This window comes from Paroedura picta, chromosome 3 (genome assembly GCF_049243985.1).
Source record: "Paroedura picta isolate Pp20150507F chromosome 3, Ppicta_v3.0, whole genome shotgun sequence".
Taxonomy (NCBI): domain Eukaryota; kingdom Metazoa; phylum Chordata; class Lepidosauria; order Squamata; family Gekkonidae; genus Paroedura; species Paroedura picta.
Window position 1 is genome coordinate 80719049 of NC_135371.1, and position 17035 is coordinate 80736083.

General features: G+C 46.2%; 1 protein-coding gene across 3 annotated transcripts in view; it reads left to right on the forward strand.

Annotated features, from left to right (window-relative positions):
- The window catches only part of FAT2 (FAT atypical cadherin 2), a 193115-nt gene extending 182359 nt beyond the window's left edge, over window positions 1–10756 (forward strand). Inside the window, exons 23-24 of one of the 3 annotated variants that reach the window (XM_077326518.1) lie at window positions 723–1315; window positions 9044–10756. In XM_077326518.1, the coding sequence (XP_077182633.1) occupies window positions 723–1315; window positions 9044–9564 (1114 nt within the window). In that variant the 3' untranslated portion in view covers window positions 9565–10756. Of the gene's footprint in view, window positions 1–722; window positions 1316–9043 lie in introns of those variants that run through there. The other 2 variants (XM_077326519.1, XR_013229193.1) reach the window with 2 other exon arrangements.
- The last annotated feature ends 6279 nt before the right edge of the window (window positions 10757–17035 follow it).

Genomic DNA, 17035 nt, shown 5'->3' on the forward strand with positions numbered 1-17035 from the left:
TCGTCTGTTGGGTTGTTGGAAAAGAGTGTTTGCTATGACCATTGTATTCTCTTGACAAAATTCTACCAGCCTGTGCCCTGCTTCATTTTGTATTCCAAGGCCAAACTTGCCTGTTATCCCGGTTATCTTTTGCCTTCTTACTTTAGCATTCCAACCCCCCATGATGATAAGCACATCATTTTTTTTCCTCATTGTGCAGCCCCAAATTAGATCCAGCCTGAAAATACGAAATGCAGTTTTCTGGGGATTCCTTTGCTTCAGGGCAAGTGAGGGGGCCATTTGGGATTGCGTGAGAAGAAACAAATTTTAGTGTGGAAACAGACAAAAAAGTTGGTCTTCTAAAAACGCAAATCCACATGACATTGGTAGTGTGGAAATAGTCTCAGCCCTACCTACCTCAGAGGTGAGAGGAAAGGAAGGTTAGGAAACCACTTTGAGACTCCTTCAAGTAGTGAAAAATGGTTATAAGAACCAACCCTCCTGGCTTCCTCTTGTATTGGTTCATGTGAGTGACATTCCTGATCGGCTATTGTTAGTTGGGGAGAAGTCTTCCTGAAAGGGATGAGACTAGCACCAGTGGTTTCAATGGGATGGATTGAATAACTCAAGCTGGATTAGAATCCAGATGTTTTGTTTCTCAGGCACCATGAAAGCCCTGCTGCTTTTACATCCCTGCTGTATATGATCTAATGTCACACTCTTTCTTACTGCCTCCTCTGTAGATGTGAAAAGATTGCTGAAGAATGCATGGAGAATCCATGCCTGAACTCTGGCCGCTGTGTGAATTCTGAGGGTTCTATTCAGTGCATTTGCACGGGTGATTTCCAGGGGACGTTCTGCTCACAGAGGATTTTGACCCCAACTGTTGGGCCATCCAGCTGGATCCTGGGCTCTGATAAGATTGCTCTTATTTCTGCCGGAGTGTTAGGCTTAATCCTCCTGGTGGCAACAGTCCTGCTCATCCGCAAAGGCTATTGTCGCAAGGTCAAAGCCCACAAGCCAGTGGCCAAGGAAGACCCAGACCTGCTCTCCAAAAGCGAATTCTCCAAAAGTGTGGGGGTTGGCACTCAAGGTCTTCCCCCCATCGAACTGAACATCCTCAGGAACGGCCATCCCAGCCACCGGGACAGCCATGCACTCGATCCAGGCAAGCCTACTGTCTCACCAGAGTTGGTCAACTTCACTACAAGCCATGTGCAGAAACAGCGAGGGGCCATTGTGTGCAATGTGGCCCCCAATCTCCCACTTGCCGCACCATTGCCTAATCCTGACAGCGAGTCCATCATGAAGAGAACCCGGGCTGGAGAAAAGATGGGTTTGTCTGACCTTCTTTCTCTCTCGCTTCTCCCTGCTGTATGAGGGTCTTTCCATACAATAGATTCTTTTGTGCAGTAACTGCACACACCTGCCATTCAGTTGTTATGGGAGATTCATCTGTTCCCTCTTAATAAAACAGTAAGGGGTGTTGGGGTGGACTGTGTCCATGATCAAAACTCCTGGATTGGCCCCTTCCGATTGGGCCCTCACCAAGACAGACCAGAGTTCCAGGGCAATCAGAAGACATGGTTGCCAGTCTGCTCCTGACCACTGCAGGGAAAGGAGGTCAGTAGGGCTGCCAAGGGGGATGAGAACGGCGGATTGGATAGGATGTGCGAGCCCTTTTCGCCCCAAGGCTGTCCTAACTGTCATGTCCAACTGTAAATTGCCTCAAAACCCTGACAGAGCTGGCAGGAGGCTGGGGAACTTTCCCCTTCTGCCAAACAGTTGCCTGACAGGGAAGCCACAGAAAAGCCCCTTCTTACTTAAAATACTGCTCTGGCTGGGGGTTAGATACAGCCAAGCCATGTGTCTTTCTTCTTTGCAACTCTCTGCAGATTTGAGGCCACTGCACAGCTTTATTCTGCAGATGAAACTGGTTCTTTTGTCTCCTGTTTCATCTGCACAACAACCCTGTGCAGTAGGCCTCAAGTCTTTCAGTTCAACAACAACCTGTGTGGGAGGCCTTAAATGTTTCTTCTCTACCACAACCCTGTCCAAAGTAGCCCTTTCTGCCTGGGAAGCTTATCTTTATACTCTGCAGGTGAGCTGTTATTGCAGGAGTTATCCAGGTCCCACCTGGAGATTGGCTACCACTGGGTTGGGAATATTCTTGGAGGTTTGGAGATGGGACTTCAAAATCATGCAATGCCTCAAAGTCCAGCCTTCAAAGGAGCCATTTTTGTCTGCAGTTGGGAGGGAGTGGTGCAGGTGTGTCCCTCTTGGGCTATGGGCTATGGCCAGCCCTTACCAGCAACTGTTTGTATTCTGGGGCACAGACAGGCAGACCAGCATCAGTCCTGTGAGTCTGGAAAGTGCAGGAAGATCTAAATAAATATTTACAGCCTGGAACTGTAAATAGTGAACAAGTAAATGGCTGGAGACACATGGGAACTGACTGACTTTTTATAAACTTGGCCTGGCCAATTAAAAAAAACAGTATAAAAAACCTTACTAAGGTCAAGACTGCTGTGCACAGAGAGTCTTCCTCTTAGGGTTGCCAGCTTCCCTGTGAGGCTCGCTACCCCACCTCCCTCATGTGAAGTCTGCTATGGGGAGAGAAAGGGAAGACAATTGGAAAATGCTTTGAGACACCAGAGGTCTGCTGGGTCTTTCCGGCCCATTTCCAGTTCTCTCAAACCCCTCATAGTCCCACATCCATCACAGGTTGTCTATTGTAGGGAGACAAAGGGAAAAGGTGTTTGTAAACCACTTTGAGACTCCTTTGGGTAGTAAACAACAGGGTACAAAAATCCAGTTATTCTTCTAAGGAGCAACCGTGAAAGAAGCATGTGGGCACATAACATTTTATCAACAGTGAAAAAATGGAAAAGAAGGAACAGAGTGGACACCTGTGTACTGTGACTACCCCATGTGTATTAGGGCAGAGGGGCATTTCGGTGAATGTGGCCTAATTCACACAAGAAGGGAAATGACGCAGAACTGGGGGGATTTGGTTCCCATGTAATCTTCCCTTAAGAAGAGTCTCCAGTCTGATTTTCCCTTCACATATCTGAAGACATGGCTCTGGAAAGCTCATCTGTAACCCCTATGCCACAGTTCCCAAAGGTCAGTCCTGTCCCACACTCAACGAACGTTCCAAACCACAAGTTCTTGACACCCATTTCTCCACACCCATGCCCTCATTTGCCACCACGCCACCACAACCTCCAACACAACACACCCATTCAACCCCATGCCCTTACAGACTGAACAACTCCTCCCCTTCCTCTTCCCACTGCCAAGCACTAGCGCACGTTGTATTCTTGGATACAACGGACTTTGCCCCTAGTTGAATCATAAACTCATAGAATCATAGAGTTGGAAGGGGCCATACAGGCCATCTAGTCCAACCCCCTGCTCAACGCAAGATTAGCCCTAAGCATCCTAAAGCATCCAAGAAAAGTGTATATCCAACCTTTGCTTGAAGACTGCCAGTGAGGGGGAGCTCAGCCCCTCTTTAGGCAGCCTATTCCACTGCTGAACTACTCTGACTGTGAAAAACTTTTTCCTGATATCTAGCCTATATTGTTGTACTTGTAGTTTAGACCAATTAGTGTGCATCCTTTCCTCTGCAGCCAACAGAAACAGCATCCTGCCCTCCTCTAAGTGACAACCTTTCAAATACTTAAAGAGAGCTATCATGTCCCCTCTCAACCTCCTTTTCTCCAGGCTGAACATTCCCAAGTCCCTCAACCTATCTTCATAGGGCTTGGTCCCTTGGCCCCAGATCATCCTCGTCGCTCTCCTATGTACCCTTTCAATTTTATCTACGTCCTTCTTGAAGTGAGGCCTCCAGAACTGCACACAGTACTGCAGGTGTGGTCTGACCAGTACGGTATACAATGGGACTATGACATCTTGTGATTTTGATGTGATGCCCCTGTTGATACAGCCCATTTGCCTTTTTTACCGCTGCATCACACTGCCTGCTCACGTTTAGTTTACAATCCACAAGTACCCCAAGGTCTCGTTCACACACAGTGTTACCTAGAAGCATACTCCAGAATCCAGTAGGCATGCTTTTCATTTTTCTGATCCAGATGCAGAACTTTACATTTATTCTTTATTAAATTGCATCTTGTTCTCATTTGCCTATTTTTCCATTGTGTTCAGATCTCGTTGAACTATGTTTCTGTCTTCTGGAGTATTTGCTAGTCCTCCCAATTTGGTGTCATCTGCAAACTTAATGAGTAGTCCCTCCACCCCCTCATCTAGATCATTAATAAATATGTTAAAAAGTACCGGTCCGAGCCCCGAGGTACCCCGCTACTCACCTCCCTCCAGTCTGATGAAACACCATTGACAACAACCAATTCCCTATCCACCTAACTATCTGAAAATCCAGATTGCAGTCCTTCAGTTTATCCATCAGAACATCATGGGGAACCTTATCAAAAGCTTTACTAAAATCCAAGTAAACAACCTCAATCAAATTTCCACAATCCAGCAAACCTGTTACTTGGTCAAAAACGGAAACCAGGCTGGTCTGACAGGACCTGTTGGAGACAAATCCATGCTGACTTCCTTGGATCACCAAATTGTCCTCCAGATGTTTGAAGATCGTTCCCTTTAATATCTGCTCCATTATCTTCCCCACAACAGAGGTCAGACTCACTGGTCTGTAGTTTCCCGGGTCATCCTTCCTCCCTTTTTTGTAAATGAGATTAATGTTTGCTCTCTTCCAGTCCTCTGGGACATCTCCAGTCCTTAAAGAGGTCCCGAAGATGATGGACAAGGGTTCCGGAAGTTCTCTGGAAAGTTCTTTGAGTACTCTCGGGTGCATTTCATCCGTCCCAGGGGATTTGAACTCGTCCAGTGCAGCTAAATGCCTCTCGACAACCTCTCTATCCATGTCAACCTGCCATCCAGACACTATTCCTTGGCTGCTGCCAATTCTAGATGTGCCTAAACCCTTTGACCTGCGGGGGAAAAACTGATGTAAAACAGGCGCTGAGCCTTTCTGCTTTCTCTGCATCCTCCATTAGAGTTTGTCCATCTGCACCCAACAGTGGGCCTATTGCCTCCTTTACTTTACGTTTGCTCCTCACATAACTGAAAAATCTTTTCTTGTTACAATGGGTTTCCCTGGCCAATCTTAGCTCACTCTCAGCTTTGGCCTTTCTGATGATTGATCTACAGTGCCTAGTAACCTGTAGGTACTCTTCTTTGGAGCTCTGTCCTTCCCTCCATTTCCCTCCATTTCCCTTTCTTAATTCCTCTTGAAGTTCTCTGTTCATCCAAATAGGCTTCTTAGAGCTCCTGCAGTGTTTTCGTCTTTCTGGGATAGCCATGGATTGAGCATGCAATAGCTCTTGTTTGAGTAGCGCCACCATTCACATGCTCCCTTCCCTTCCAGCATTCTTGTCCATGGTATGACTCTCATCATGTCTCTGAGTTTATTAAAGTTTGCCCTACGAAAATCCAACATCCGTGTCTGGCTACAACTTCCTCCCCCCCCCAACTCAAAAGGAATTCTAAGAGGACATGGTCACTTCCCCCTAGGGTCCCCACCTCCTTTACCCCATCCACCAACTCTTGCCTGCTGGTCAGTATTAAGTCCAGTATGACTGAACCTCTTGTGGGTTCATCTACCATTTGATAAATGAAATTGTCAGCCAGGAAGGTCAGAAAGTTGCATGACTGAGGACGCTTCGCAGAGTTTGTTTCCCAGCACACATCTGGGAAATTGAAGTCACCCATGATTACAAGGTCTCGCCACTTCGATATTTTCCCATGTTGCTCACAAAGTGCAGCATCCACATCCTCTCGTTGGTCAGGCAGTCGGTAGCAGATACCAACCACCACACTGTTTGTTTTCCCCTCACTTATTTTCACCCAGATGCTTTCCACAGGAGATATACTAGATATACACAGGAGAAATTCACTAGAATTTCCTGAGAGGTAAACCCTTTCCTCACATACAGTGCCACTCCTCTACCTCTTCAATCTATTATGTTTTTTTCTGAACAATTCATATCCATCCACTATTACATTTCAGTCATCAGAATCATTCCACCAAGTTTCTGTGATGCCTACTAGATCATACCTTTCCATCAGCATGAGAAGTTCCAGCTCTTCCTTCTTATTGCCCATGCTTCGGGCATTAGTATAAAGGCATCTGAATCATTTTACTTTTGGTTCCCTATGAGCTGGCCTTCCTGGTTGAGCTGCCCCCGATCAGTCTCCTTCCTTACACTCCCTATGTTGATCGTCTCCTTCCCCTTGTGGCGTCAGTTTAAAGCTCTCCTGATGAATCTCCCCAGGTTCCTGCCAAACACATTCTTCCCCAACTTCGATAAGTGCAGTCCATCAGGTGCTAGTAAGCCTTCCTCAAGAAAGCCTATCCCATGGTCCCAGAAACCAAATCTCTCCTGCCGGCACCAACTACGCAGCCAGTGATTCACCTCCATTATCTTCCTCTCCCGACGCATTCCTCTTCCCTTGACAGGCAAGATTGAAGAGAATACCACTTGTGCCCCCATTTACTTGAGCTTCCTCCCTAGATCTTGATAGTCTGTTTTAGTAGGAGCGATGGTATTCACGGACATGTCATTCATTCCCACATCGACCATCACATATGGGTAGCGATCCGTAGATTTGAGGAGTTTGGGCAGCCGTTGTGAAATGTCTTAAATTTTCACCCCTGGCAAGCAACACACCTCTTGGGTTAGGGGGTCGGGCCCAGCCACGTGGCGATCCATTCCTCTTAGCAGGGAGTCTCCAATTACCAGTACTCTCCTTTTTTTCTCAACACCATTTCCTTCTATCCCCATGGCCTCTTCACTCTGTCTTAGACTTTGTTTTGGGACCTCTTCTCTCGTTGACACTTACACCTCCTCTGCAAGGGCCTGAAATCTATTCTGGAGCTCCAAAGACCTCAAAAACCTTCTCGCTCTATGCCTTTGAGTCTTTTTTCTAACTGTCTGCAGAGGCTCCTTAAGGAGGTCAATCCCCATATCCTCTTTAGGACTCGTTGTATCCTCTTTATTCAGAGTTGCACAGCTCCTGTCTATAAACTCCTCCCCTTTCTTAATTTCTTTCAGAGTAATAATCCTCTCTTCTAAGCCCCTAATCCTTTCCTCCAAAAGTCTTACCAGCTTACACTTGGGGCAGATGTAGTCCATCTTGTCTTCAGAGAGGAAGGCAATCATGTCACACTCACTGCAGATGATGGGATGAGTGTCCTGGAGGTCCATCATAACTTCTAGGCAGTGCTACTACTAGGGAAATATAATCTACATATTCTAATTGCTAGGCCAAGAATCCCAGGCCAAGAGCCCTTCAGCTCATGCCTCTGGTGAGGAGCAGCCCTTTTTAATCCTCCCAGCAGCAGGCTCTTCCTTCCTTCCTTCCTTCCTTCCTTCCTTCCTTCCTTCCTTCCTTCCTTCCTTCCTTCCTTCCTTCCTTCCTTCCTTCCTTCCTTCCTTCCTTATCACCACAACACCTGGTCAGCAGCAGCTCTCTCCACATGCTCCAAGCTGTCTGAGTTCTGCCTCTGGTGAGGAGCAGCCCTTTTTAATCCCCCCAGCAGAGCAGAGGGCGGGTCCCCTGCTTCCTCCTCAATCACCACAACAATACCCTCACCTGGTCAGCAGCAGCAGCAGCAGCAGCAGCAGCAGCAGAAGCAGCAGCTCTCCCCAGTAGCTCTCTCCACATGCTCCCAGCTGTCTGAGCTCATAAATCTTTCCTCAAAGCAATGTTTCTATTGGAAGGTTAACCCAAATTAAAATCATAATATTCTCTCACCAGGAAGATGCTGTTCTTGCCCAACCACATTTTAGTGTGCTCATTTGCAATACAAATATTGAAGGGAGGGGTGGGAGCTGTAGCTCACTGGAGGAGCTTCTGCTTGGCATGCAGAAGGTCCCAGGCTCAGTCCCTGGCATCTCAAGTTACAAGAATCATGTAGGAGATGATGTGAAAGACCTCTGCTTGAGATCCTGCAGTGCTAGCACCAGTCTCAATAGACAGAAGTGCCCCTGACAGCCTGTGGCCCGATTCATTATCAAGCAGCTTCATGTGTGTTCATATTGATTTCTGAACATGATAAACTCTACCGTGAGCCACTCACAAGAAGTTTGTTTTACATTTTTAAGAGGGTCTTCTATTCTGCCACCCAAACAAAAGAGCACTACCACATCATTCCCCTGCCATTTCACAAAATTTCTTTATAAGAGGAGCATAGTAGTTCTTTGAGGGCTACACACACACACTGGTATATACATCTCCCCCAGGAAATGCATCCATTGCTATAGTAAGTCTCATCACAAACATTACATATACGGAATTGTACTTAGGGACATGCTAAACAAGTGCTAAACAGTCTTGAAGATTTTCTATTAATATCTGGACAGATCCTAGAAACTCTGAACACACACAGTGTGTAATGCAAGCAAGAGCATGTAATAGTGTAAGTGGATGCTTTTCCTTTGAGCTCCATCATGGATTCCCATTTTAATCTCTCAGATGCTTATCTTTCATGAGGCACAGATACCCTTGTCACTGACCCTTCCTTTCATTGCGATGCATGCATCTTGATGCACTTTCAGTAAGGCCACCTTCACACACTCCCCACCAGTATACTGTATTAGCTTCGAAACTGCAAATACCTTTCCCAATGGTTCCTTCAGATCCCACATCCATATTGCCATTATATTGTTCAATATTTAGAGCTAAAGTAGCATGACTTTTGTCCCTGCGGGAATGTGTTTTTTCACATGGGTCCAAGCATGCTTTTCTGAGCTATATGGCCATGTTTGCTGCCATGTTCCTACAAATCAGCAGTTGCAAAACGGAAGAAGGACATTATTGAGGGCCTGAATGATTTCTGCATATCTTTCAAGGATTATGGGACTCTGTGATATCCTAGTTTTGTTTTGCTTTGTTTTATAACCATTATAAGTATATAAGTGTACAAAGAAATACATAGAGCTGGCTAAATAGGAGTAACTAGTAGTAACAAAATTCATTTACAAAGATTAATATATTGCTAATTTTATTCCAGTGTACCCAGGAGAGACAATCTACTGGCCACCCAGATACCAACCAGCAGATGTACAAGAGTACCATCAATATGAGGTTATTCAAGGTCCCCTGCCACCCTCTCCATGCTTTCACCGCCGTCCGTCCATAGAGGCAGACCCAGTTGGCCTTTATGGTGGATTTCCTTTTCCACTTGATCAAAACAACAAGCGTGCCCCCATCCCACCACGCTACAGCAACCAGAACTTGGAAGACTTTTTATCCCCCATAACTGGTGAGCTGGCTGCCTCCCAGTGTCAGAATGAATACACGGCTATCAGCTACTACCCTTCTCAGCTGGTGGAGCACGAGGGGCCACCTTACCCTCCAGACAGTGGGTACAAGAGAGTCAACATGAGACTCAGTGTGGCCCAGCCCTCCTATGCAGACTGTGAGGCAAGGCCTGCACCCAATGCCAGAACTCATCCAGGACTGCCTTCAAATTGCGAGGGCTCTGACATGGTAGAGAGTGACTACGGGAGCTGTGAGGAGGTGATGTTTTAGAGACGGTCTTCACTCTACGTGAGAAGGAATATGGTGCACTGGGTTCCATTTGTGTCCCCAGCAGATTTGAAGGAGAGACAACTTCCTTGGAGTACAGTTTTCTTGATATTTTTTTAACAGCAACATTAGTACCATACATAACAATGGTGCATATGCCGTCAGCCCTGTCATCTTCTGTTATTTTGGACTGAATCTCAGACGGACATTGTTGCTTTTGTGTTGGATGACCTCTGGAGGAAACATATCAAGAAATGTTACAGAATTTCTGTTCAGCACTTTGTCTCTGCAATACTGGTTCCTTGAAAGCACAGTGAGGATCTCAGCACCATTTCCCTGTCTCTTGCACATATGGATTAGCTGCCAAAAGAAAAAGACAGAGTGCATCATAGCCAAGAAAGGGCAGGGACTGGTGGTTGCCAGGAGAAGAGGAAATCAGGGATGAACAGCACAGGGGAACTTCAGCAAGGGCAGAGTAACAGAGAGAAATCTCTCAATTGTGCTTTTTGGTCTGTCATTGAAAGCTTTGGATTGAACTGAAAATTTGTCCATCCCATTATTGTGTCACCCTCAAACTCTGTGAAGGAAGGGGACGGGGAAGCAAAAAGTGATGCTCAACAGAAAGCATCCTTTGCCACAATTGGGGGTCCTAGGCCAGTGAAAGGCTTTGGCAATCACCAGCGCAGGGAAATTAAAGCAGAGTGCATTCTTCTACATGGAAATTTGCCCTGGCCTCCATGCGTGCCACAAGTGCAGCTTGTTCCCTGTAAATAGCATCTGATTTCTGATATGAACAAGAGCTCCATAGAAATTTCATGAAGAAGTTCATGGCTGGAGACATATTGGATTCTGTGATTCCCATAATTAACCACAGCCTGTTTGACAAGTGTTTCCAGACACCTCCTATCCAAGGAGATAAGGGGGAAATGAGAAAATGCCCCTGCTTTCACATGTGCCCTGAACCATAAGCATCTCACAAGACATTCTTATGTACGTGCCCGAATTAGTGCAAGGCTGTGTGTGAGAGTGTGTGTGAAAGAGAGTCTGCTTTGTGGACAAGCATTGTCCTATCCCAAAAGGGAATGTGGAATGGATTATTTAATACAAGGCTGGCCTGTATATCTTTAATGCTTTCTTATGCACTATTTCTCTGTGAGAGTTTATTGTGTGCGTTTGTTTATATAAAATAAATAAAAGAGTCTTTAAAAAAACATTTTACTTGAGGATTAATTTGGGTTCTGTGCTGACAGCCATAGAGCAGTCTACATAAAGGTAAAGGTATCCCCTGTGCAAGCACCGAGTCATGTCTGACCCTTGGAGTGACGCCCTCCAGCGTTTTCACGGCAGACTCAATACGGGGTGGTTTACCAGTGCCTTCCCCAGTCATGACCGTTTACCCCCCAGCAAGCTGGGTACTCATTTTACCGACCTCGGAAGGATGGAAGGCTGAGTCAACCTTGAGCCGGCTGCTGGGATTGAACTCCCATCCTCATGGGCAGAGCTTTCAGACTGCATGCCTTACCACTCTGCGCCACAAGAGGCTCTATACTTTTTATTATTAATACCTTAATTGACTGAATTTATCAGACAGGTAGATATTAGATAATTTATGTCTGGTCTTGGAAATAGCAATTGAACTGCTCAAATCTGACTGTTTTTAAAATGTCAGTAAGCCCTACTTTGTTTGATTCAGGTGTTGGTATGAAGCAGCAGAACAAAGTTTGAGTCCAGGATGGAAGGCTGAGTCAACCTTGAACCGGCTGCTGGGATTGAACTCCCAGCCTCATGGGCAGAGCTTCAGACTACATGTCTGCTGCCTTAACACCCTGCCCCACAAGAGGCTCTTAGAGCAGTCTACATAGACCAGAGTAAAGACAGGAAAGGCTGGACATGGGATTTTGATTTGAACTTCTAACCCCCTAAGGGCTGATGCAGCACATTATAGAGACAGTGGCCTGTTTCCAGCTGTAATGGCAGACACAGCACATGTAGTGTTACCCAAAACCCAGGTGGCATCTGGAGATTGTCTAATTCCCATGGGGGAAAGGGTTGCTTTGGAGGGTAGAGTCCATGGCATTGTCCCCTGCTGAGGTCCCTCCCCTCCCCATTTGCCACACCCCAAATCCCCAGGTATTAACCCAGAGCTGGCAACCTTAGTCACATGTGGCTGCCCCTGGCCCTCAGACATGGATCCAGTTCACTCCTGGATGTGGTTTGTAATAGATGTGCACCCAGAAACACATCCACATGGGCCAAATGCATGACAGGCTTCTTACACACATGGGTATTCCCTGCTGGGCAAGGAATACTGCGAACGGCCCTCATACAATATTCAAAGGCCTGAAAGGCCAGCTGGTGCTTGGTAATGGAGTTGAAGTTTCAGTACTAGTCCACATACTCCCCATCTTGGTGATAATAAGTCAGCTTTACTGTGCCTACAAACAATCTCTCGGTATGCCTTGTGCATTATATTACTCTCTTTCAGTGTGTTCCTCTACGGTGCTCTTACTACTTGATAAATATAATGGATTAAGTGTCATACGTCTTTCCTGCTGGGATTCCTGTACAAGGCCGGTAATGAACAACATTTAAACCACATTTCAGACATTACTGTAGAATATGTTTTTCTACATGGGGATAATGTCAGTCTCTGAGGGGCTACTCTCCAGAATAAGAGAGTAGCCCCTCAGAGACTGACGTTATCCCCGAGTCCTCAGCTCTAAAAGGAAGATCATGGCAACCACAGACCTGAAATGAGTTGACTTGCAGGAGGGCATTATGTGCTGGAATAAGACGTGACGCATAAGTGTTGTGTATAAACAAGGCCACAGCTTTTGTTACCTTCCCACGGGAGGGTTGGCACAGCATGGGAGAGGGAGCCTGAACTAGCAGTCAGCGGACTGCACCAAAACCAGAGTCCAGAGGCACCTTGGGGACCTGCACTGTTCCCAGCAGGGAGAGCAGATCCCCTTGCCAACAAGTCCACCCTACGAGAAGCAACCTATGCGGGGGAACCAACAGGCCCCAACATCATTTGGTTGCCCCCAGGTCACCTGGCAATTGAGCCCCTGGCCTTCCAGCTGGGTAAGCCATGCTCGTATACATGCCACCTCTTAGGGAGGTGCTGATCCTATGCAAATGCACCAGAGAATGAGGCCAAACTGGCCCCGTTCCCGCCAATCCTCCTAGAACCTCAGCCATTCTAGCAAGGTATACAAAATCCCATGTGATCGCAGGTTGCTCCCAGGTCCAGCTATTGGACCCTTTTGCCCTTGGAGGACACCTGGCCCACAGGGCAGTCCGAATACCATCTACCCATGGATCACTGTCAAAGCTGAAGTTCAGACTCCTTTGCTCCTGTTGTTCCAGGGAGACTGGGTGAGCTAAGATAACCTTAGGATGCCTGGTCATTGGGCACCCATTAGAGTGGTATCAAGAGCCTGGCCACCTCATGTCGCAATATCCTGGCTAAGTACTGTGGAGGCTCAGGCGTATAACCCCTCTCTATCTGTGGTATGACCTGTACTGACAGCACACAGAATTGTCCTGGAGGCGAAGCCCTCCCACGTGTGTAATAGTCAACCGCTTGAACCAACAATCTGTGTCCTAGGATACCCTGCCACCAGCCATTAGGGCCAGGAAAGAGCAACTGTTTTAAGAACATATTTAAAAAGACTTTGTGGATCTGAGGGAAAAGGTAAAGGACCCGGGAGTACAGGTTGTGTTTTCATCGCTCCTTCCTATAAGTGGCTGAGGCATAGGAAGAGAGAAAAAAAGTATGCAAGTAAATGACTGGCTACGTCAATGATGTTGGCGAGAACAATTTGGATTCCTGGATCATGGTCAACGATATCAATATGAGGGGCTATTATCAGGAGATGGTGTGGACTTCACAAGGGCTGGAAAAAGTATTTTTGGGAGAACCTGTGCACGCCTGGTGAAGAGGGCTTTAAACTAGACACAAAGGGGGAGCGAGACGTTAAATTCAGAACTTGGTGTGATGGCAAGATCCGAACATGAGAAGATCTCAAATCTACAGGGAATGTTACATAAGCAGGGAACTACTAGCTTGCAAGGAAGTTCAAAAACCAAAACCAAGAGGTACACAAAGAATGGACTACGATGTCTCTACACTAATGCACAGAGTATGGGAAACAAGCAGGAGGAACTAGTAGTTGTAATAGAGGAAGGGGGCTATGACCTAATAGGAATCACAGAAACGTGGTGGCCCAGTGTACCTGAGGGACCGCCTCCCCGCCTATGCCCCCAAAAGAGCTCTACGCTCTACTGCCTCCAATCAGCTAAGGATCCCTGGCCCTAAAGAAGTCCGTCTGGTCTCGACCAGGGCCAGAGCATTCTCTGTTCTGGCCCCTACCTGGTGGAACGAGCTCCCAGAAGAGATCAGGGCCCTGACGGAGCTTAAACAGTTCCGCAGGGCCTGCAAAAAGGAGCTCCTCCACCAGGCATTTGGCTGAGACCAGACATAATCAACAGCGACCAAGGGCCCCTGCTCCCCCCCCACCCACCCCTCAGAATTCAATAAATAAACCACCCCCCTCAGAATCCCATCAATAAGCCCTGGACCTGTTTGTAGTACTATATTGTTATACCGTTATATTGTGCTGTTATTTTGGTTACAATTATTAGTTATCAGTTATACATGTTACAGACTGTTTTATGTATTGTTCTCTGTTATGATGTAAACCGCCCTGAGCCTCCGGGGAGGGCGGTATATAAGTATGATAAATAAATAAATAAAAATAAATAAATAATACAACTGGAATACTAAAATTAAGAGGTATAATCTATTCAGAAGGGACAGACAAGAAAAGAAGGGGGGAGGTGAAGAAATACAGGTACCCGAGCATGAAAGTTCAGTTGAGTGTATTTGGGTAAATATAAAAGGAGTAGGAAATGAGAATGGTATTATTGTGGGGGTCTGCTATAGACCACCAAGCCAGTCAGAGGACTTGAATGAGATACTGCTGGACCAAATTACACAATTTTCAAAAAAGGGGGGAAAGTGGTCATGGGTGACTTCAATTACCCAGATATCTGTTGGAAGACCAACTCTGCTAAAAATGCAAACTCCGTTACATTCTTAACTTGTCTTGCCGACAGCTTCATTTCCCAGAAAGTAGAGAGGGGAACCAGGGACTCTGCTATTTTAGAGTTGATTCTCATCAATAGGGAAGAACTGGTAGATGAGGAGGAAGTAGTGGGCACACTTGGTAGCAGTGATCATATGCTTTTGGAATTTTCAATTTTGGGAAAGAGAAAACATTTACGTAGTCGAACGTATAGACTGGACATCAGGAAAGCTGATTTTCACAGACTTAAAGATATGTTGCGTAGAGTCCCGTGGTCAGAAAGACTTAAAGAGATGGGAATCCAAGAGGGCTGGGAGTTTCTTAAAAGGGAAATACTGAAGGCTCCATCACAAACAATTCCCTTGAGAAGAAAAGATGGAAGGAGTCTAAGGAAGCCAAAGTGGCTCTATAAGCAGTTGTCAAAAGATTTGAGGAATAAAAACGAGTCATTTAGGAAATGAAAGGAAGGTCTTATTACCAAGGATGAGTATAAACAACCAATAATTGTAGGGGGAGTGTTAGAAAAGCTAAAGCTCAATATGAGCTTAGGCTAGCAAGAAATGCTTCTTTAGTTATATTTCAAGCAAGAAAAAGAATAGGGACACCATAGGACCACTGCGAGGACAAGAAAGTGAAATTATAACAGACTAGGAAAAGAGCCCATTGTAAACAAAATACAATGGGCGCTAGAATGTGGGGGAGATGGAGGGCCAGGGCAGCGTGCAGAAAGGAAGGGCACCTTAGTGATGAGGTGTCTTCGAGAGCGGGCGGCGGCGGCGGGGTGTCCTGGGCTCTTCAGCGTGTCCGCGGCGGCGATGTCAAGTTGCGGGCGGGTCTTTGAGATCTCCGAGTGGCGGGGGCTCGCTCGGGCACGGGCTTCCAGTTCTGGCTATCGCGGGTTAGGCAGCTCTGCTTTTTTAGCTTAGCACTACTGCTGAGCAAGTATGCGATAGAGGATATATTTTTTTATTCCTCTGTCAGACTTCCACCCCCCTGCGAAAAGGGGGTGTCCAGGCTGCTGATAAGTCTTTTAAAAGCGGCGTGGATACACTTCGAAGTTACTTACTCCGAGGGGTTCCAGCTGTTTGAGATAAGGCTCCATCAAGCTACTCAGTGGATAGTTTTTGCCTATAGCCGGCAATGGCTGTTATCTCCAATTTAAAGAAGATTGATGAATGTATTTGAATAAGGAGGCTATCTAAATACCAGGTTGGAAAAGAAACATGCTGACTTATGGTCTTGACAGATGTAAAAAAGGAGTTTTCACTATACCAAGCTATAATTAATTGCCGATAACAATTTACTTGAGAGTAACAAGGACTCCTTTCTTATATATTAGAAGACTTTTGAACAAAGCTGTCTGCAGACATAAAAGAGGAGTTGGAAGCTGCATATGTCATATGGTATTCATTGTTTAAAAACCAAGCGGTGAATTAGGCTATATTGAGTTAATTATTTAGAGAGTTTGAAAGAATATGGCCACTTCAAGGAGAAAAAATAGTACAGATTCTGATTCAACTAAATTGGACTATTTAATAGGAATGCTCTCTGAATTTAAAGCTGATGCAACCTCAAGGTTAAACGGCATTGATGATAAGTTAAACAAAATGGAAGATAAGTTGTCAAGAATGGATATGGAACTAGGAGTTGAAAAAAGAAATAACTCAACTTAAAGCTATAGAAACTGTTACTGTAAAGTTAAATCCATCCGCACTGGGATCCATGTAGCAAATTGTTTGCTGAATGAAAAATCGCCATTTTAAATAGTGGAATTCGGCATAACGCATACCTGCCTTTGTAGTGGAATCCAGTTGCGTTTCTATCGTTTCCCACAGGGTTCCGGTCTCTGCAGAAATCGCTAGAAAGGAAGCGCTATAGCTGAGCTGTGTCCCGCCACTGGCCGTCAAGCAGCCAATGGGCGGCCGTTATCATGCTCCCAAACAGCCCCTTTCCCTTTAAGGAAGGTTTAAAAAAAAACACACACACACACCCGTTGCAACGAATATGCATTGATTCGTTGCAACGGAGAGACCCATCCAGCTAGCAGGTGATGTTTGAGCTGCTGTTTCATCGTTGCCACGCTCCCCCCGAGTGAAAAAAACATCCCCCCCCCTCACGGGCGCGATTTTCGGCCGAAAACAGTGTGAAAAATAAAGTGAAAATAAACCAGCAAACGGGCCTCTGCGATGCTTGTGCTTGGTGACTTTAAACAGAGGGGCTGCAGCCAGGGAAGCCTCGCTGGGTAAACGAAGGCTCGCTGGTGTATTGATCTCCGCTCGCTCAAGATGGCGATCGCTTCAGAGGAGAGAGCCAGGGGGAGGGACTTTGCAGAAACCGCAACAATGGTAATGCACAGAACTTTCCCGCTAGTGTTGCAGATTGGT